General features: G+C 44.6%; 1 protein-coding gene across 19 annotated transcripts in view; it reads left to right on the top strand.

Annotated features, from left to right (window-relative positions):
• Positions 1 to 342: 342 nt before the first annotated feature.
• The window catches only part of MFF (mitochondrial fission factor), a 49,787-nt gene continuing 27,889 nt past the window's right edge, over positions 343 to 22,240 (top strand). For 4 of the 19 annotated variants that reach the window (XM_038749067.1, XM_038749062.1, XM_038749063.1 and 1 more), the window contains exons 1-5: positions 10,319 to 10,519; positions 11,768 to 11,985; positions 12,357 to 12,529; positions 12,694 to 12,729; positions 19,937 to 20,028. In XM_038749067.1, the coding sequence (XP_038604995.1) occupies positions 10,482 to 10,519; positions 11,768 to 11,985; positions 12,357 to 12,529; positions 12,694 to 12,729; positions 19,937 to 20,028 (557 nt within the window). In that variant the 5' untranslated portion in view covers positions 10,319 to 10,481. Of the gene's footprint in view, positions 447 to 9,702; positions 9,807 to 10,317; positions 10,520 to 11,767; positions 11,986 to 12,356; positions 12,530 to 12,693; positions 12,730 to 19,936; positions 20,029 to 22,240 lie in introns of those variants that run through there. The other 15 variants (XM_038749071.1, XM_038749070.1, XM_038749064.1 and 12 more) reach the window with 9 other exon arrangements.

The following is a 22,240-nucleotide window of genomic DNA, read 5'->3' as shown; positions in this document are numbered from 1 at the left end:
ATGCCATCCTTAGTATTATTAAGCGCTTAATAAATTCCATTGTTATTAGCAAGCAGTGAGGGGGGAATAAATATGTACAAACATATATACATTTGCACATAATAAACGCTTAATTAATGCCATCATTATTATTATTAAGCGCTTAATAAATTCCATTGTGATTAGCAAGCGCTCAATAAGTACGAGCGAACCCACAGTGGTGGGCGGGGCCGAGAGGAGAAGGCGGACGGGCGTTGCCCGCACTCAAGATGGCGGCGGAGGCGCCTCGACTTCCGGCCTCCCGCCCTGGTCACGTGCTCGCCAGGTCCGGGCAGGCTTAGGATGCTCCGGCTACGGCGGCTCGGCGGGGCCAGTGCGCGCCGTCCTCCCGTGCGGCCTGGTCCCTCGGCCCTGCTTCCCTGCTGACGGCCTCCCAAGGCGTCCAAACAAGATCCTCGGGGTGAAGTGTGAGTGACGCCCCCGGGGTGGGGTGGGGGGGTCCAGCCGCAGCCCCAGGCCCCGCCCGCTCCCTCCTGAACCTAATCAATCCATCAATCAATCGTATTTATTTATACTATATTATTTATACCATACTAATTACTATATCTATTGATAACACAGTGCTCTGCACCTAGTAAGCGCTCAATAAATGCGATTGATGATTTATTGAGCGCTTACTGTGTGATGATGATGGCATTTGTTAAGCGCTATCATCAGTCGTATCTATATCTATTGATAACACAGTGCTCTGCACCTAGTAAGCGCTCAATAAATACGATTGATGATTTATTGAGCGCTTACTGCGTGATGATGATGATGGCATTTGATAAGCGCTTACTATCATCAGTCGTATTGAGCGCTTACTAGGTGCAGAGCACTGTACTAAGCGCTTGGGAAGTACCAGCGCTTGCTTACTACGTGCAAAGCACTGTTCTAAGCGCTGGGGGGGGGGATACAAGGTGATCAGGTTGTCCCACGGGGGGCTCACGGTCTTCACCCCCATTTTACAGATGAGGGAACTGAGGGTCAGAGAAGTCAAGTGACTTGCTCAAGGTCACACGGCAGACACGTGGCGGAGCCGGGATTCGAACCCATGACCTCTGACTCTCCAAAGCCCGGGCTGTTTGTGTGCAGAGCACTGTACTAAGCGCTTGGGAAGTCCAAGTTGGCAACATATAGAGCTCCCTCCTTCCTCTCCCCCTCGTTCCCCTCTCCATCCCCCCATCTTACCTCCTTTCCCTCCCCACAGCACCTGTATATATGTTTGTACATATTTATTACTCTATTTCTTTTACCTGTACATATCTATTCTATTTATTTTATTTTGTTAGTATGTTTGGTTTTGTTCTCTGTCTCCCTCTTTTAGACCGTGAGCCCACAGTTGGGTAGGGACTGTCTCCATGTGTTGCTAACTTGTACTTCCCAAGCGCTTAGTACAGTGCTCTGCACACAGTAAGCGCTCAATAAATACGATTGATTGATTGATATAGAGACAGTCCCTCCCCAACAGCGGGCTCACAGTCTAGAAGGGGGAGACAGAGAACAAAACCAAACAGATTAACAAAATAAAATAAATAGAATAGATAGGTACAAGTAAAATAAATAGAGTAATAAATATGTACAAACATATATACAGGTGCTGTGGGGGAGGGAAGGAGGTAAGACGGGGGCATGGAGAGGGGGAGGAGGGGGAGAGGAAGGAAGGGGCTCAGCCTGGGAAGGCCTCCTGGAGGAGGTCTTTTAGACTGTGAGCCCACTGTTGGGTAGGGACTGTCTCTACATGTTGCCAACTTGTACTTCCCAAGCGCTTAGTACACTGCTCTGCACGCAGTAAGCGCTCAATAAATACGATTGATGGATTGATTGATTGAGGTGAGCTCTCAGTAGGGCCTTGAAGGGAGGAAGAGAGCTAGCTTGGCGGATGTTGGGAGGGAGGCCATTCCAGGCCAGGGGGAATACACCTAATAAGAGTGTGTATATGTTTGTACGTATTTATTACTCTATTTATTTTACTTGTACATATTTAATCTATTTATTTTATTCTGTTAATATGTTTCGTTGTCTGTCTCCCCCTTCTAGACAGTGAGCCCGCTGTTGGGTAGGGACCGTCTCTCTATGTTGCCAACTTGGACTCCCCAAGCGCTTAGTCCGGTGCTCTGCACACAGTAAGCGCTCAATAAATACGATTGAATGAATGAATAAGAATAAGGATGCCCTCTGCCAACCGCTATGTGCCAAGCACTGTCCTATGCGCTGGTGAGATATACCCTCCCCTCCTCCCCTCCCCACAGCACTTGTGCCTATTTGTACCTATTTACTACTCTATTGAGGATGTATGTATAGCTATCATTCCGTTTATTCTGAGGGTATTCATTCATCCCCTCGCCCCCTCCTACCTCACCTCCCTTCTGTCCTTCTCCAGCCCAGCCCGCACCCTCCGCTCCTCTGCCGCTAACCTCCTCACCGTGCCTCATTCTCACCTGTCCCGCCGTCAACCCCCAGCCCACGTCCTCCCCCTGGCCTGGAATGCCCTCCCTCCACACATCCACCAAGCTAAGCTCTCTTCCTCCCTTCAAAGCCCTACTGAGAGCTCACCTCCTCCAGGAGGCCTTCCCAGACTGAGCCCCCTCCTTCCTCTCCCCCTCGTCCCCCTCTCCACCCCCTCGCCTTACCTCCTTCCCTTCCCCACAGCACCTGTATATATGTTTGTACGTATTTATTACTCTATGTATTTATTTATTTTACTTGTACATATCTGTTCTATTTATTTTATTTTGTTAATATGTTTTGTTTTGTTCTCTGTCTCCCCCTTTTAGACTGTTAGCCCACTGTTGGGTAGGGACTGTCTCTATATGTTGCCAACTTGTACTTCCCAAGCGCTTAGTACAGTGCTCTGCACACAGTAAGCGCTCAATAAATACGATTGATTGATTGATCCGCCAAGCTAGCTCTCTTCCTCCCTTCAAAGCCCTACTAGAGCTTACCTCCTCCAGGAGGCCTTCCCAGACTGAGCCCCTTCCTTCCTCTCCCCCTCGTCCCCCTCTTCCTCTCTCCCACCTTACCTCCTTCCCTTCCCCACAGCACCTGTATATCTGTATATATGTTTGTACATATTTATTACTCTATTTTACTTGTACATACCTATTCTGTTTATTTTATTTTGTTAATATGTTTGGTTTTGTTGTCTGTCTCCCCCTTCTAGACTGTGAGCCCACTGTTGGGTAGGGACCATCTCTATATGTTGCCAACTTGTACTTCCCAAGCACTTAGTATAGTGCTCTGCACACAGTTAGCGCTCAATAAATACGATTGAATAATGAATTCATTGAATCGTATTTATTGAGCACTTACTGTGTGCAGGGCACTGTACTACGCACTTGGGAGTACATGGAGAAGCAGCGTGGCTCAGTGGAAAAGAGCCCGGGCTTTGGAGTCAGAGGTCATGGGTTCAAATCTCCCGGCCCCGCCAATTGTCAGCTGGGTGACTTTGGGCAAGTCACTTCACTTCTCTGGGCCTCAGTTCCCTCATCTGTAAAATGGGGATTAAGACTGTGAGCCCCACGAGGGACAACCTGATCACCTTGTAACCTCCCCAGCGTATTATTTTAGCTATTATTCTATTCTGAGGGTATTCATTCATTCAGTCATATTTATTGAGCGCTTACCGTGTGCGGAGCACTGTACTGAGCACTTGGGAGTACATGGAGAAGCAGCGTGGCTCAGTGGAAAGATCACGGGCTTTGGAGTCAGAGGTCATGGGTTCAAATCCCGGCTCCGCCAACTGTCAGCTCTGTGACTTTGGGCAAGTCACTTAACTTCTCTGGGCCTCAGTTACCTCATCTGTAAAATGGGGATTAAAACTGTGAGCCCCTCGTGGGACAACCTGATCACCTTATAACCACCCCAGTGCTTAGAACAGTGCTTTGCACATAGTAAGTGTTTAACAAATACCACCATTATTATTATTATTATAAGTTGGCAACATATAGAGACGGTCCGTACCCAACAGCGGGCTCGCAGTCTAGAAGGGGGAGACAGACAACGAAACAAAACATATTAACAAAATAAAATAAATAGAATAAATATGGACAAGTAAAATAAATAAACAGTAATAAATACGTACAAATATATATATATATACACATATATACAGGTGCTGTGGGGAGGGGAAGGAGGTAAGGCGGGGGGGATGGAGGGGGGAGAAGGGGGAGAGGAAGTAGGGGGCTCAATCAGAAGTATTGACACCTGTCTACTTGTTTTGGGTTGTTTTATGGCATTTATTAAGCACTTGCTATGTACAAATCACCGTTCTAAGCGCTGGGGAGGTTACCAGGTGATCAGGTTGTCCCATTTTAATCCCCATTTTCCAGGTGAGGGAACTGAGGCACAGAGAAGTGAAGTGAAATAGAAGTTCTATTCTATTTATTTTATTTTGTTACTATGTTTTGTTTTGATGTCTGTCTCCCCCTTCTAGACTGTGAGCCCGCTGTTGGGTAGGGACCGTCTCTATATGTTGCCGACTTGTACTTCCCAAGCGCTTAGTACAGTGCTCTGCACACAGTAAGCGCTCAATAAATATGTTTGAATGAATGAAAAAGTGACTTGCCCAAAGTCACACAGCTGACAATTGGCGGAGCCGGGACTTGAACCCATGACCTCTGACTCCAAAGCCTGGGCTCTTTCCACCACGCTCCTTCTCTGTTGTCATCATCATCAATCGTATTTATTGAGCTCTTACTGTGTGCAGAGCACTGTACTAAGCGCTTGGGAAGTACAAATCGGCAACATATAGAGACAGTCCCTACCCAACAGTGGGCTCACAGTCTAAAAGTCTCCTCCCCCTTCTAGACTGGGGGCCCATTGCGGGGTCGGGACCGTCTCTATCTGTTGCCGACTTGTACATAGTAAGCGCTTAATAAATGCCATCATCATTATTATTATTATTACAGTGCTCAGCACACTGTAAGTTCTCAGTAAATACGATTGAATGAATGGTGAGAGATACAAGCTAATCAGGTTGGACTCAGGCCCTGTCCTACATAGGGCTCACACTCTTAATCCCCATTTTCCAGACGAGGTAACCAAGGCCCGGAGAAGTGAATCGACTTACCCAAGGTCACCCAGCAGACATGTGGTGGAGACGGGATTAGAACCCAGGACCTTCTGACTTCTGGCCCTCCACTAATGGCTTTTTTTTCCCTCCCCCTCCTTTCTGGTGGCTTCCTGGTCACGACTCCTTCTCTGTTAAAAGAGATGGGACGAGAAAGGAGTCTTGGGGCTCGGACACCTGGGTTCAGAACGAAAGGTGTTTGCTTGCCGATTTGTACTTCCCAAGTGCTTAGTACAGTGCCCTGCACACAGTAAGCGCTCAATAAATGCTACTGAATGAATGAAAAGGACAAAACAAAACGTGCTTCTTTTGGGTGCCTGCCCCATTTCACAATGCAGACAGCTGGTCCACTGACCTACTTGTTAGATTCCAAAAAAAAATTATCCCTCCTAAAGTACGTGTGGTGGCATTAGGCATCCTGAGGATTAATAGAGGTATTGGGAAATGTTCATAGAGGAGAAAAAGTTATCGTGTCAGCCTAGAAATCAGTGGGGGGTTTTGATGAGAAAAAATCACCTTCAAGCTGTTGATTTCTGAGTAGGGGGCTGTTGAAGAACAGGGTGAAAAGAAGTGGGTAGACTGAGCTCCATGTGGAACAGGGACAGGGTCTGACCCAATTATCTTGTATCTGCCCCACTACTTAGGACAGTGCTTGGCATATAGGGTGTGCTTAACATACCATTCTTCTTATTAATTGTGGAGAGGGATAAAGGGAGGATAAAAAAAAAGTCAAATTATCAGCAGTAGTGCTCTGGTGGGCAAGTCTGGGGTCTCTGAAAAGTTGTTTCTGAATTTGCCTAGGCGTTGATCTGCTCCTGAGATGACATTTATTGAGCTCTTATCGTGTATTTAATAATAATAATAATAATGGCATTTATTAAGCGCTTACTATGTGCAGAGCACTGTTCTAAGCGCTGGGGAATTTACAAGGTGATCAGGTTGTCCCACGTGGGGCTCACAGTCTTCATCCCCATTTTACAGATGAGGCCCAGAGAAGTTAAGTGACTTGCCCAAAGTCACACAGCTGACAATTGGTGGAGCCGGCATTTGAACCCGTGACCTCTGACTCCAAAGCCCGTGCTTTTTCCACTGAGCCATGCTGCTTCTCACCTGTTCTGTGGAAAACCCAATTTAAGTGGATCATTGTCCTCACATCCTTATATAAATAGATATTTCTCAATGGACCCCTGTCTTTCAGAGAGACTCTTTCCTGCATTCATACACATAGAACAGTGCTCAGTGATTAGAACAGTGCTCGGCACATAGTAAGCACTTAACAAATACCATTAAAAAAATCAATCGCGTTAAAATGATCAATAGGGGATGTGGTAGGTAATATACAGCAAGAACAGTTTATGTCCCCATGGTAATAGGTTGAACGAGAGCGATGATTGAAGGATAACTCATCCTTGACTTGTGAGGCTTGGGAGACAGGGAGGGTGGTGATGCTGTTTACAGTGATGGGAAAGGCATGAGGGAGTGCTCTGCACATAGTAAGCGCTCAATAAATACGATTGATGATGATGATGATGATGATGAGGGAGGACAGGGTTTTGGTGGGAAGATGAGTTATGTTTTGGGCATGTTAAATGTAAATGGGACATCCAGGTAGAGATGTCCTGAAGGCTGGAGGAAACCCAGAAATGGATTCACAGAAAATCATTTGCTGACCAACTTGTACTTCCCAAGCGCTTAGTACAGTGCTCTGCACACAGTAAGCGCTCAATAAACACGATTGAATGAATGAATGACCATTTTAGGCATTGATTCCTGTGACAGTTCAACAAGACTAATCTACAGATAAGGTAGGTTTGCCTCTCTGCTCGTAGAATAATCGCTCCTTCCCCCAGCATTGGTGAAGGACTTGGTGTTGGAGCTGCCCAGTTCAGGCAAGGTCACTGATTTCTCCCTTTATAGAAGAAGTAGTTTTTATTAAGCGCTTGAGATGTGCAGAGTTCTGTACTGGGCACTGGGAAAGAGTTCACAAGGAGGGAATTAGACTCAATCAGTCGTATTTATTGAGTGCTTACCGCGTGCTGTGCTGAGAGGGTACAATTTATTAAGTGTTTAGCAGCGTGCTGTGCCAAGTTTCTGGGAGAGTACAATATAGCAGAGTTGATAGACACATTCCCTGCCCACAATCAATCAATCAATCGTATTTATTGAGCGCTTACTGTGTGCAGAGCACTGTACTAAGCGCTTGGGAAGTACAAGTTGGCAACATATAGAGACAGTCCCTACCCAACAGTGGGCTCACAGCTAGCTTACAGTCTAGAGGGGGGTATGGGCATTGATATAAACAAATTGTTCATATGTACATATGTGCTAGGGGCTGAGGAAAAGGTGAAAATCCAAAAAAATCCAAGTTCAAAGGTGCCACTGAAGGGAGTAGGGGAAAGGGGAATGAGGACTTGGGGAAGGGTTCTTTGAGGAGACGTGCTATTAATAAGGCTTTGAATGTAGGGAGTGATCAGCTGTTGGTTGTGAAGGGGAAAGGTGTTCCAGGACAGAGGCAAGAGGTCAATCAATCAATCAATCATATTTATTGAGTGCTTACTGTGTGCGGAGCACTGTACTAAGTGCTTGGGAAGTACAAGTTGGCAACATATAGAGACAGTCCCTACCCAACAGTGGGCTCACAGTCTAAAAGTCTCACAGTCGGCGATCACATAGACAAGATCGAGGTACCGTGAGTAAGTTGGCATTAGAAGAGTGATGTATTCATTCATTCAATCGTATTGAGAGCTAACTGTGTGCGGAGCACTGTACTAAGCGCTTGGGAAGTACAAGTTGGCAACATATTGCAGGCTGGATTGTAGTAGGAAATCAGGGAGTTAAGATAGAAAGGGGCAAGCCGATTGAGTGCTCTCAAGCCAATGGTAAGAAGTTTCTGTTTGATGTGTTGGTGGATGGGCAGCCACTGGAGGTTCTTGAGGAATGTGGAGACGTGAACTGCAGGTTTTTGTAGAAAAATGATCCAGGCAGCAGAGTGAAATATGGACTGGAGTGGGGAGAGACAAGAGGAAGAAGGCGGTCAGCAAGGAGGCTGATGCAGTAATCAAGGCGGGTTAGAATACGTGCTTGGATTAATGTGCTAGCAATTTGGATGGAGAGGAAAGGGTGGATTTTATCTTACCTCCTTCCCTTCCCCACAGCACCTGTATATATGTATATATGTTTATACATATTTATTACTCTATTTTACTTCTACACATCTATTCTATTTATTTTATTTTGTTAGTATGTTTGGTTTTGTTCTCTGTCTCCCCATTTTAGACTGTGAGCCTGCTGTTGGGTAAGGACTGTCTCTATATGTTGCCTTAACTTGTACTTCCCAAGTGCTTAGTACAGTGCTCTGCACCCAGTAAGCGCTCAATAAATACGATTGATTGATTGATTGATTTTAGCGATTTGGCGAACGTTGAATCGACAGGATTTGGTGGCAGATTGAATACGTGGGTCGAATGAGAGAGATGAGCCAAGGATAACGCCAAGATTATGGGCCTGTGAGACAGGGAGGATGGTGGTGCTGTCTACAGTGATGCGAAAGTCAGCGGGAGGACAAAGTTTGGGTGGGAAGATAAGGAGTTGTGTTTTGGACATGTTAAGTGTGAGGTGTCAGCGGGACACCCAAGTGGAGATGTCTTGAAGGCAGAAGGAAGTGTGAGACTGCTGAGGGGGAGAGAGATCAGGGCTGGAGATGTAGGTTTGGGAATTATCTGTATAGAAATGGTAGTTGAAGACGTGAAGACACGGCTATAGAGAAATGGACCCTGTTCCTCGAGAAGCTTACAGTCCTCCTTCCATTTCATTCATTCATTCAATCGTATTTACTGAGCGCTTACTGTATGCAGAGCACTGTATTAAGCGCTTGGGAAGCACAAGTTGGTAACATATAGAGACGGTCCCTACCCAATAGCAGGCTCCCAGTCTAGAAGGGGGAGACAGACAACAAAACACGTTAGCAAAATAAAATAAATAGAATAGTAAATATGTGCAAGTAAAATAGAGTAATAAATCTGTACAAACGTATATACAGGTGCTGTGTGGAGGGTTCCATTTCCCCTAGGAAGGCTTCCACACTTTATTAAAAAGGGATGGACTAATTTCAACCGGTTTATCTTTTTGCTATCAGAGCTAATGGCCTTAATTATTCCAGCATTGGCCTTTGGGGTTCCTTGGAGGTGGAATTCAAAGGCCCCAATGGTACACAGGGCTAGGTCCTGGAAAAGTCAGAAATGCTACCAGCTGGAAATGCTGCACTCACTGTGCTGACTCTGGAATGAGACGAGTCGCGTTACTCACGTAACTCCTGCTGAAACAGCGCCTTTCTCCTGCAAACCTTGATTTGGTGCTAAGGGTTGGATTTGTCCCAAGCAGAGTCAGGTCAAACAAATGTCCAGAGAAAAATGAGCCTCTCAGAAATGCACTGGCTGTTGGCAGACTGCATGTTGGGCGATCATATATATTTTATTAGTGGGAAGTTGGGTGTCCAGATGATATGATAGAAGTCCTCCAGGTAACAACAGAAGTCCTCCAGGTAACAACAGGGCTTTGAGTGTCAAAGAGGAAGTAAATTGGTGAGCTCAAATTTCCTTCTTTATATTTTCCAGGGGAAAGAGACGAGTTCCACATTTCCCATATAACGAAATTTGGAGTTAATATGGAACATAGAAACAAGTAATCAGGCAGATAACCAACGGGCTGGAACCCTTCTGTGAGTAAACTAAACTTCCCCTACGGCTCTCTCGCTTTGTATTCCATTGACATGCCAAAATGTTAAAATCTTAAAATTTCAATTCCAGTGTTTTAAAATGTTGATACTTTTCCCTACTAGCCCTCTCTAAATATCTTACTCCATTAATAACAGGCAGTATTTTTGAGTTGACATCCTACTGTCAACTTACTGTCATCCTACTGTCATCCTACTGTCAGCGCTTAGTACTCTGCACTTAGTAAGCGCTTGACAAATGCCATTATTATTATTATTATTACTGTGGCGTGTGGTAAATTTACTACACTTATTGTCCATTTTCAAAATCACAAAGTAATGAATTGCCAGAAACTACCCTTATAAGTCCCAGTGTATACCACAGCTCTTATTTTCGTAAAGATCTGGATAGAAACCCATCAGATTTGGTCCCAGGGCTTGCCTTTTTATTAAGTATGACTTTAAGGTGTCTTGATGTACATATGCTTACGAGTTACTTAGGGTATGAATTGCTGCTGAACTGATTTTTATTCTTTCTTTTTTACAGCTGGAAAAAAGCAGTGTCCGTGCTCTTATATACAGCTCCAAAAAGAGTTCAGATCTGTAGGGGAACAGTGTGTAAAGTAACCTAAGGTGCAGGGTGTTAAATAGACATTGTAGAAGTGCAAATACTGATTAAAAATGAGTAAAAGAGCAAGCAGTGAATCGCCTCTAGGAAGGTTAGTGGAGTTTTATTCAGTTTAGCTGGCACCATACGATTTGAGTTAGTAGCTACAAAATCACCATGCTGTAGTATGATATTTGCATGTTCTTATCAGTAGGATATATTTTGTGCTGCAGTCTTCCTAGCCTTTTTCCGATGAGCATGGGTCTCCCAGTGACTTGAGAGGCTTACCTGCTCATTTTGCATTGCCAATTTTCCTCTTATGTAAGATGTTTTTATTTTAAGAATATGGTTATAATGAAAGTAAAGACCATTGAGTTCACAACTCCTCAAAAGCCAAGGAATGTTGAAATTAAGACTTTCTGATAGCAAGCTTTATACTTTGTGGTAGTTTTAAGTATTTTACTAGAAAGCCAAAGTATTTTATGTTTATGGAACGTGGAGCTTTTAATTTTGACACTTTATTTCATTCATTCAATCGTGTTTATTGAGCGCTTACTGTGTGCATAGCACTGTACTAAGCGCTTGGGAAGTGCAAGTCGGCATCATATAGAGACGGTCCCTACCCAACAACGGGCTCACAGTCTAGGGTTAAATTCAACTTTTCCTTTTTAGTGACACAGTATTAACCCTTGAATTTCACGTTTTGGGGGGTTATGCGTTTAACCTTTCCATTTTAGTTACATAGTATTTGTGTAAATTTAACTCCTTTTCCGTAAACTTAATTGGCATCATTCTTTGACTGAGAGAAAATTGACTAATTTGAAGAAATTTTTTAATGTGCATGAAAACACTTTTTGGCCTTAAAAAAAAAACACTTAATTTTTGCTTTGGGCTATGTTGAAAAGTTTTTTTAGTTTAGGTATCTTTTGAGCTATGTTTTCCAAGCAGCATGTTCTTCTGTCTTTTTGTTTTATGCAGCAAAAAAAAAGGGGGTATGTGTGTGTTTGGTCTATATGAAAAATCCATTCAATGAAAATAAAAGGAAATTTAATTCAGAGGACTTCAGATGGGATATTACTGGGAAGACTGTTGTCTTCTGTGGTGTTATACTGTTTTCCTGTCTAAATTTTTAGGTGTCTTTATCTTCTAGACTGTAAGCTCCTTTTGGGCAGGGAACATATCTAGCAACTCTGTTATAGTGTACTCTCCCAAATCCTGAGTTCAGTGCTCTGGACAGATTAAGTGCTTAATAAATTTGGTTGTTTTCCTCCTCCTGCTGTATGTGTTTGCACAAAGTGGGTAAAAAATGTAAACTCTGGTTTATCATTCCCTAATCCTTGGGTGTGTGATCTTTTGTTAGGATGAGTGGGGCAGCGTTCCCTTCTCCCACAGCAGAGATGGCAGAAATGAACCGGATTCAGTATGAAATGGAGTACACCGAAGGGATCAGTCAGAGAATGAGGGTCCCAGAAAAGTTAAAAGTGGCTCCCCCAAATGCCGACCTGGAGCAGGGCCTCGACGAAGGAATGCCAAATGCCAGTGTAACTATGCAGGTTCCCGAGAGGATTGTCATAGCAGGTATGCTTCTGCTGGTAGATTGTTTTGGAGTGCTAATTACATGTAACAACTCAGTTGCAAATGATTTTGACAGGTATATATAACAGTTGGAGGCACTTCATTTAGAAGATACTTAGAGGGAAATTTCATCATCATGTTGTGTGCTTTGTGGCTGAGCATTCCTGCTAATCAGAGTGTTGGTAAATGCTGAGCCGATTGGGGGAAAGCTTGGTTAAAGTAAAAAATCACTACAGCTTTTTATGGTTCCTAGACCCTCGCTAACATCGTTTAACTGACTTGAACTGAGTGACAATTCAGAAAACTAATCTCTATCTGTTCCATGCTTATAGCAGTTTAAAGAAAAGGTAATCTTATTAATCCTGTTTTTCCAGGAAATAATGATGACATTCCATTTTCAAGACCAGAGGACCTGGGCCTTATCCAGTCAACCCCCTTCAAACCTCTGGCATTGAAAACACCTCCCCGTGTACTCACACTAAGCGAGAGACCCCTTGACTTTCTGGATTTAGAAAGATCGGTTCCTCCCACCCCTCAAACCGAAGATGTAAGTAGCATTTGTCTCCTATTCTAAACAATTTCCGTTGTAGTCAAGTGAAGAAGGGAAGGAAGGGAACAAGGTGGTGAATCAAATTTGCTTCTACTTTATACTATATATACATGGAGATGCTTTGAGCATAGACCTTTACATCTGAACACTTTACATTTCAGGAAAAGTTACATTTGGAGGAGGAGCCCTGCCAGCAGGTGGGTGATCTTGCAGGTTGGATCTAGAGTGGGGGGGACTTGAAAGCCATCAAGGGAGAAATTCAAAGATGGGGAGAGAAAACAAGGAGATAGGAAAAAATGGGTGATTCATACCTGCTTGAGAGGCTGTTTCTGAAAATACCAGAAGCAGCTTGAGGTAATTCCCTTCCTACTTGTTTTCCTAACAGGTAGATATTTTGCTACCTGCTTGCGTAGTGGGAAGAGCACTGGTCTGGGAAGACCTGAGTTGTAATCATGGCCCTGTCACTTGTCTGCTAGGTGACCTTGGGCAAGTCACTTCACATACCTGTGCGTCAGTTTCCTCATTTGTAAAATGGGGATGTAATGCCTTTTCTCCCTCCCACTTAGACTGTGAGCCCCATAAGAAACATGGACTCTGTCCAACCTGATTATCTTGCATCTACCCCAGCACTTAGAATAGTGTTTGGCACATACTAAGCACTTATCAAATATCATCATTATCATTATTATTAGTCAAATATTTTCTGTATGAGCTCTGGGAGCAGGAATGAGGAGGAATCGCAAAATTGAGTTTCAGTCTTGCTTCCGCTATTGAGCTGCCATTAGCGGCAATTTATGTAGTTTTTCTGGGTTGGCTTGATGGATTAGAGACCCCAGACATCTGTCTCCTTTGATGCCCCCCGTCAGAGAAGGTAAATCAAACTAGCATGGGGTCATTGTAGAGATTTATGGAAATGTGGCGGTACACTTGGAGGGGCCAGACTGTAGTTCATCTTCACTCACTGGGCCCTCGTGGTCCAAAGCTAGGTCCCATGTACTGTGTGGCTGGCTTTTCATTGCGGCAGGCTGTGGCAAGCCCCTGATCCAACACTCCTCCCGGACGGGGGAGGACTTTAGTGCCCAGCCTCTGTCTGCCCTATGCTCTCTACAGTCGGGGGTTGGGGAGCGGTGGCAGTTTGGAGCTGACAGAGGTGTGGAGTGATAGACTGGGAAGGACAAATCCATCCTCGCCTTCCTCCCACATTAGTGAAGTAGAGGTTGTGGGACTGGGCAGAAGCAGCTGCCACCCCCCCCCTAGACCGACAACAGCAATCAATCAATCAATCAATCATATTTATTGAGCGCTTACTGTGTGCAGAGCACTGTACTAAGCGCTTGGGAAGTACAAGTTGGCAACATATAGAGACAGTCCCTACCCAACGGTGGGCTCACAGTCTAAAAGGAGGAGACAGACAACAAAACCAAACATACTAATAAAATAAATAGAATAGATATGTACAAGTAAGATAAATAAATAGAGTAATAAATATGTACAAACATATATACAGGTGCTGTGGGGAAGGGAAGGAGGTAAGACGGGGGGATGGAGAGGGGGACGAGGGGGAGAGGAAGGAAGGGGCTCAGTGTGGGAAGGCCTCCTGGAGGAGGTGAGCTCTCAGTAGGGCCTTGAAGGGAGGAAGAGAGCTAGCTTGGCGGATGTGCGGAGGGAGGGCATTCCAGGCCCGGGGGAGGACGTGGGCCGGGGGTTGACGGCGGGACAGGCGAGAACAAGGCATGGTGAGGAGATTAGCGGCAGAGGAGCGGAGGGTGCGGGCTGGGCTGGAGAAGGACAGAAGGGAGGTGAGGTAGGATGGGGCGAGGTGATGAATGAATACCCTCAGAATAAACAGAATGATAGCTATATATACATCCTTAATAAAACAGAGTAGTAAATAGGTACAAATGGGCACAAGTGCTGTGGGGAGGGGAAGAGGGTAGGGTATATATCTCACCAGTGCTTAGGACAGTGCTTGGCACATAGTAAGCGGTTGGCAGAGGGCATCCTTATTCTTTTTCATTCATTCATTCAGTCGTATTTATTGAGCGCTTACTGTGTGCAGAGCACAGGGACGCTGCTCTCCGGTCATTATTTAAAAGCCTTATCTTTGCCTCCCATGGCTGCAATTTGTTCTGAGTGACTTTGGCTCCTGCTGAGCGGGCAGACCCCCTCCCCCCACCCCGCACCCAGTGGGGCCGACGTGCTCCTTTCATATCACCCCACGCAGCAGCAGCTGGGCCCTGGGAGGAAGAGCCACTGGAGGAGGTGACGGCAGCAGCAGCCAGGCCGCTGAGCTGCCATGGGCCCCAGCCCCTGAACGGGAACCTGGGTGTGGAATGGGTTGTGAATCCGGCCGACTGCTTCCAAGTCAACAGCCATCCCCCCTCCCTCCCTCCTTCCCTTCCTCCTGGTCCGCCCTGGGAATGCATGCTTTCCGCCGTTTCTGATCTGCACCATATAATGTTTATGAGCTGTATAATGTTAAGAGAAGCAGCGTGGCTCAGTGGAAAGAACACGGGCTTTGGAGTCAGAGGTCATGGGTTCGAATCCCAGCTCCACCACACATCTGCTGTGTAACCTTGGGCAAGTCACTTAACTTCTCTGAGCCTCAGTTCCCTCATCTGTAAAATGGGGATTAAGACTGTGAGCCCCATGTGGGACAACCTGATCACTTTGTATCCCCCAAGCGCTTAGAACAGTGCTTTGCACATAGTAAGCACTTAACAAATGCCAACATTATTATTATTATTATTATTATGAGCTGCGGCTCTTTGGGTCGTGAGGCTTTTCCACTCCTGCCCGGGGCTCTACTTAAAGGAGAACCCTCATAGCCCAGGGCATGTGTGTCCTATTGGCCTTGGTCCAAAACTGGCCTTGATTCATTGCTGTGTGTGAGTTTCGTTCTCATATGTAAAATAAAGGCTACTTTTATAACATTTTCAATCTTATTAAACTACTGGAGTAATTACAAGGCAAACAGATTAAACCAAGTTCTGTTCTGTGGACAAACATGCGCATAGATTGTAAGGTTCTCATGGGAAGGGATTGTGTCTACCAACTCTAGTGCCCTCTCCCAAGCACTTAATACAGTGATCTTCATGTAATAAGGACTCAGTAAGTACCACTGATTGATAGAACAATAATAGTGAAATACAAAATCACCAATCTGAGGAAACAGTGTAAGCGCTTAGTACAGTGCTGTGCACACAGAGTAAGCACTCAAAAAATACGATTGAATGAATGTAAAACAAAGTAGCAATCAATCATATTTACTGAGCGCTTACAGTGTGCACAGCTCTGTTTTAAGTGCTTGGAAGAATGCAGTACAACAGAGTTGGTAGACGCATTCCCTGTCCACAGTGAGCTGACAGTCTAGAAGGGGAAATAGACAAATTGCAGATAGGGGAATTGGCAGAGAATAAAGATGTATGTAAGTGCTGTGGGGGTGGGTTGACTACTAAAGTGTCTGGGTCCTTGTCCAAGTACATAGGTGACATAGAAAAGAGGGCAAATAAGGAAAGTAAGAAGGTAGTCTTGGAGGAGAAAAATTACATCTATCCTAGCGCTTAGAGCAGTGCTAGCTAAGCACTGACCAAGTGCTATCATAAAGATATTTTAATAGATGGGGAGAGTAGTGGTCTGTTGGATGAAAGGTCTTAGGGGCTCCAGGCCAAAGGAAGGGCATGGGCAAGGGATCAGCTGTGAGACAGTTGAAATTGAGGTACAGGGAGTAGTTTGGTGGGTTTTAGTAGGAAATCAAAGAGGTAAGGTAGAATGAGGAGTACAGGGTTTGTGTGGGAGGATGAGGAGGTTTGTTTTGATCATGTTAAGTTTGAGTTGGCAGATCATCCAAGTAGAAATGCAAGAGGAAATGTGAAACTGTACAGGAGAGAGGGAGGGCTGAAGAGGTAGATTTGGGCATCTTCTACATAGAGATGGTAGGTGAAGCCAGGGGAGAGAATGAGTCCTCCAAGGGAGTGGGTGGAGATGGAGTATAAAAGGCTAATGGTTTTCTTGCCTCTTGGTCAAAAGCCAAATCACCTACTTCCAGACTTAGTAGTAACTCGCTGTGCTTTGAATCCATGGCCAAGTTGCCTAACTCTGTTCCAGTTTCTCTGTTAATGGCTATTAATTAGGAAAGGTTTATTACTGAGCAGCTTTCAAAGATGTTTAAATAGTGAAGAAACCCAAGCTGTACCAGTAAGTTTGTCAAATTAAACTTTCAAACAAATATATTGTAATTTTTCTTGCCCCGACACCCAGAAGGAATATTAAGAAAACGTCATTCTTAGAACAGGAAAAAATTCAATCTTAAAGCTTGCATTTTTATATCACTCAATCAATGGTATTTATAATAATAGTAATAATTGTGGTATTTGTTAAGCACTTAACACGTGCCAGGCACTGTACTACGCACTGGGGTGGATACAGGCCGATAGGGTTGGACATAGTACCTGTCGACGTGGGGCTCACAGTCTCAATCTCCATTTTACAGATGAGGTAACTGAAGCACAAAGAAGTTAAGTGACTTGTCCAAGTCACATAGCAGGCAAGTGGCAGAGTCGATTAGAACCTATAACCTTCTGAGTCCCAGGCTCGTACTCTATCCACTGTGCCATGCTGCTTCCCATGAGTGCTTACTATGTGCAGAGCACTTTACTAAGCACTTGGGAGAGTACAGTGCAACAGAATCGGTAGACACGTTCCCTGCCCATAACAAGCTTAACAGTCCATCACACTTTGTTTCTGGAAGCTGTGTCTGCAGTAACGACTCTCTGAAAAGCAGTCCTTACTGGCATCTTGCACGGTTAACCAGCCTCAACGCAACCTTTCTGCTTCCTACCTCCTCCCTCCACTCCCACCCTTCCCGTCAGTCCTTCTTCCGCGTAACCACCTGCGATGAGAGGGATTCTGTTAGGCTAGCTTGCTTTGCCTTTAATCGCTCCTGGGAGAAAAGGATCTTGCCTGAACAAGAGCAACTACCTTAGGGAAAACCCTGAGACAGTTTGGAAGGCTGCCGCCGCACTGCTCCAATAGGATTGTTCGTCAACATGGGAGTCAGCCGTATTTGGCATTGGGAAATACAGCACCGGCCTAGATGACCTGCTCATGCGGGTTATAAATCATCTACAGATCATCCATATCCTTCTTCCCGCATGTGGTGGTACCCATCCTCATGGGTTTCTAGCCTCCCACCAGGTGACTGGCAGCCTTGGGCAGTCTTTGGCGGTGAGCAGGGTTTCAGGTGCCTGACCCACTCAACACCGCAGCTCTTGCCGCTCAGGCGTGCCACTATTTTGGTCGTTCAGGTGGCACATCTGAGGAGGGAAGCTTCCAGCCTCCGCTGCCCGACTGTCAACACGAGAGCCACCTGGGAGCGGCTGAGGTGGTGGCACAGCTGAGCCAGGAAACCTCTGCCCTCAACTGCACAAGGCATTTTTGGATCTTTCTGGACTTTCCAGTTCCTGGAAGTCAGAGACTTGCCTGAGTAAATATTTCAGCCTAGCTGGCACCCATTTTGTTAAACCTGAAGCTATTTTCTACCTTTCTACCTGCTCGTTCAAGCTCTCATCCTATCCCGTCTGGAGTACTGCATCAGCCTTCTCTCTGATCTCCCATCGTCGTGTCTCTCCCCACTTCAATCCATACTTCATGCTGCTGCCCGGATTGTCTTTGTCCAGAAACGCTCTGGGCATGTTACTCCCCTCCTCAAAAATCTCCAGTGGCTACCAATCAATCTGCGCATCGGGCAGAAACTCCTCACCCTGGCCTTCAAGGCTGTCCATCACCTCGCCCCCTCCTACTCACCTCCCTTCTCTCCTTCTCCAGCCCAGCCCGCACCCTCCGCTCCTCTTCCGCTAATCTCCTCATCGTGCCTCGTTCTCACCTGTCCCGCTATCGACCCCTGGCCCACGTCATCCCCCTGGCCTGGAATGCCCTCCCTCTGCCCATCCGCCAAGCTAGCTCTCTTCCTCCCTTCAAGGCCCTACTGAGAGCTCACCTCCTCCAGGAGGCCTTCCCAGACTGAGCCCCTTCCTTCCTCTCCCCCTCGTCCCCCTCTCCATCCTCCCCATCTTACCTCCTTCCCTTCCCCACAGCACCTGTATATATGTATATATGTTTGTACATATTTATTACTCTATTTTATTTGTGCATATCTATTCTATTTATTTTATTTTGTTAGTATGTTTGGTTTTGTTCTCTGTCTCCCCCTTTTAGACTGTGAGCCCACTGTTGGGTAGGGACTGTCTCTATATGTTGCCAACTTGTACTTCCCAAGTGCTTAGTGCAGTGCTCTGCACACAGTAAGCGCTCAATAAATACGATTGATGATGATGATAATTGATTATTAAAATATGCCAACAGTCCAGTGACTAATAGTTAAAAAAGATATTTCCAAGTTCAAAATATAAAATGTCGTCTGTAAAAACCACATTTGCTGAGCCGCTTGCTCAACCAAAATGTAGACATTTCCACTCAGTTCTGCAACATGATTTTTAAGAACGTTGGAACAGATTGCTTGTCCTAACTTGGACACCAAAATGTAATGCCAATTAAAAAAATATATATTTTCAATAAACATCCACAAATATTGATTTTTAGATGAGGACTTTTAGTTTTAAAGACCTTTGATTTGATATACCTCCGTTTTTGTGACTATTGTAGTTAGTGCATTTTGGTATTCTGTAGTATTAATCATCGAATAGCCGGTGGTTTTTCTCAAATATGGACAAGGTCATTGACTGTCATCGTTCATTTGGGAACTTGAATATCTTTAGCCCCTTGTGGGGTGGACTATGTTTGATCAGGTTATTTTGTATCAATCAATGATATTTACTTAGCACAGTGCTTGGCACATAGTGAACATAATAAATATTCCAATTATTATTTTTAGTATTAATCACTCATACACCACCCAATAGGCTCCTAGGGCCTCTGTTCTAGCTCTAGGTTCTCAGCTGCTCTTAGACTGTGAACCCACTCTTGGGTAGGGACTGTCTCTATATGTTGCCAACTTGTACTTCCCAAGTGCTTAGTACAGTGCTGTGCACACGGTAAGTGCTCAATAAATACGATTGATTGATTGATTGAGTTAGGGGCACTTAGAACGCATTTGCAGGTGAGTCCCTGGAGAATGAGAGGCTCCCTTCCCTCCCTCTCCTACCTCCTCTCCCCTCACACTTCCCCCTCCCTCATCTCTCTCTGCTCCCTTCCCTCTCTGCTCTGCCCTTTAGCTATGGATCCCGCCCGAACCCTAGCAAATAGTCCTCTCATCGTCCTGGACTCTGAGACACCAGTTTCCTGGTAGTTACCCTCCTCTGTCAATCCCATCCCTCCTCCGTTCAATGCCGCCACAGTTTTGCTAGTCAGCATTTTGTAGTCTCTTCCAATTTTTTTGTTTTGCAGCAAATTCGTGCAGTTGGCAGACTGAAAAGAGAACGGTCCATGAGTGAAAATGCTGTCCGTCAAAATGGGCAATTAGTCAGGAATGATTCCATGTGAGTACAGCCCTCACACCTTATCGTCATTTCTTTATGTACTGTCTGGATTTTTCTTTCAGTTTCTGCACATTAGTGATTGTCTTGCGGTTTTTAAATATTCCCAGATAACAAGTCCTGGATGTGAAGCTTCGTTGTAAATTTTTAGGGGTGTCTACTGTGCAGCTTGAAAAACTAATCTACATTCATTGTCTGAGGGTATAGCTCTTAATGGCATGTTTATTTGATTTGGGAAGTTCCTGTGTGATACCTTTTAGGGAAACTGATGTGTTTTTTTCATTTATTCCATCTGACCTTCTTAGATTTTTGGCCTGCATGTGTTTAGTGAAAATGAGAAGGGCTACCCTTATGCAAAATCTTCTTTTCAAGTTATTTAACTGTTTTTAGGGGTATACCTGGGTATGTTTTGTGGTCCAGAAGGAGGCAGAAAGCCCTGAAATGAAGGCTTTTTTTTTTTTCTTTCAGAGGGTAGGGGTCATTTGTCTCACCCTCCCTCATGCCTACCCATCCTCATGGGTTTCTAGCCTCCCACCAGGTGACTGGCTATTAGAAAAGGAAGAACACTGCCCAAAGTATAATTTTTTAATAATTTTTAAATTTTGTGGGCATCTGATTTATTTTCTTTTAAGGGAAGAACATTACTGCCTGATTTTGGTCCACTTCACAGTGATGTAATAAAAGGGCAGGTCTGTATTCTGTGAAAACTGTAATGGATTCCTAATAGTGAAATTGCCTAAAACATTGAAAAATAGAAATATTTGAAGAGGGAGATTTGAAAATTTCTTCCACCCCATTCCTTCCTTGATATACCAAGTGTGTGTAAGCGTGCAATTTTACAGCACGAGAAACAGTGTGGCTTAATGGATTGAGCACGGGACTGGACGTCAGAATTACTTGGGTTCTAATCCCAGCTCTGCCACTAGTCTGCTGTGTGACCTTGGGCAAGTCATTTAACTTCTCTGTGCCTCAGTTACCTCATCAGTAAAATGGGGGTTATGACTGTGAACCCCTTGTGGGACATGGACTGTGTCCAACCTGATTGTCTTGCATCTTACTGCAGCATTTAGTACAGTGTCTGGCACATAGTAAGCACTTAACAAATACCATTTAAAAAGAGTCTTGGTTGACGCTATTTAATCCCTTTATCAATATCTTTATTGTTTGTTCTTGGATGATAATTTTCATAATCACAAGAACAAACAACCTAAAGCTTCCTGTGAGCCCCTCTGTGGGACAGGGACCATGTCCAACTTGATTAACTTGTATTTACCCTAGTGCTTAGTACAGTGTTTGGCCCATAATAAGCACTATATACTATTATAATAATTATTATTATTACTCTTACAAGAACCATACTTCTTTAATTTTGCAGAAAGTGGACCCTCATTTTGCTAATTAAATATATCTTTGGGTATTTTCCTTAAAATAAAGAGAAGAATGTCAGGATTTTTACTTTTGTGACTGACGTAGCCAGGACTCATTGACCTAGGCCACATTAAATGGTTGAGTAGTGAAAGAGCTAACTGTTATTCAAAATTCAGGCTAAAGCTTAATGAAAAAGAACAGGTCTAGATCTATCATGGTCACAACTCATTTGTGCTATCTGGGCAGGTGGCAAAATTGTGAGTGATCTACAGAAGTCATATTTGACTATATATGTCCAAAATTTTCTCCAGAGGATAGCAGACTGCAGGAACATGACTTCTTTCTATATTTTATATCTTGTAAAGAACTGTCAAGAAATTAAGTCTGTTTTCTTACCCGACAAAGCTTGATACGGTACCTAGTCTAGTCCAGGGGTCGGCAACCTATGGCTTGCAAGCCATCAGTGAGTCTTCTTGGAACCAGCTGTGGCTCTAGAGCGTAGACAACCCATCCATGGGGGGCCATCACCTTCCTCTCCCTCCCTCCCGCCGCCCCCCATTGCCTCCTCACCATGAAGGCCGTGCCCTGCAACATTTGGATCAGGAAGTAGCTGACCTGTCTCACCTCTTTGAGCCAGAGCAAGGCCAATGTGGAGTGAGGATGGAGACTCTACTCCTTTCCTCCTGCCAGTAGTACAAGACCCCACCCCATACTCTATTTATTATTACTCTATTTATAGTACTATTACTATTATAATTATTAATACTATTACTATTAATTTTAAATAATTTTTATTTATTATTACTCTATTTTATTTGTACATATTCATTCTGTTCATTTTATTTTG

The sequence above is a fragment of the Tachyglossus aculeatus genome, chromosome 7 (assembly GCF_015852505.1).
Source record: "Tachyglossus aculeatus isolate mTacAcu1 chromosome 7, mTacAcu1.pri, whole genome shotgun sequence".
NCBI lineage: Eukaryota > Metazoa > Chordata > Mammalia > Monotremata > Tachyglossidae > Tachyglossus > Tachyglossus aculeatus.
This window is presented reverse-complemented; position numbering and strand designations above follow the sequence as displayed.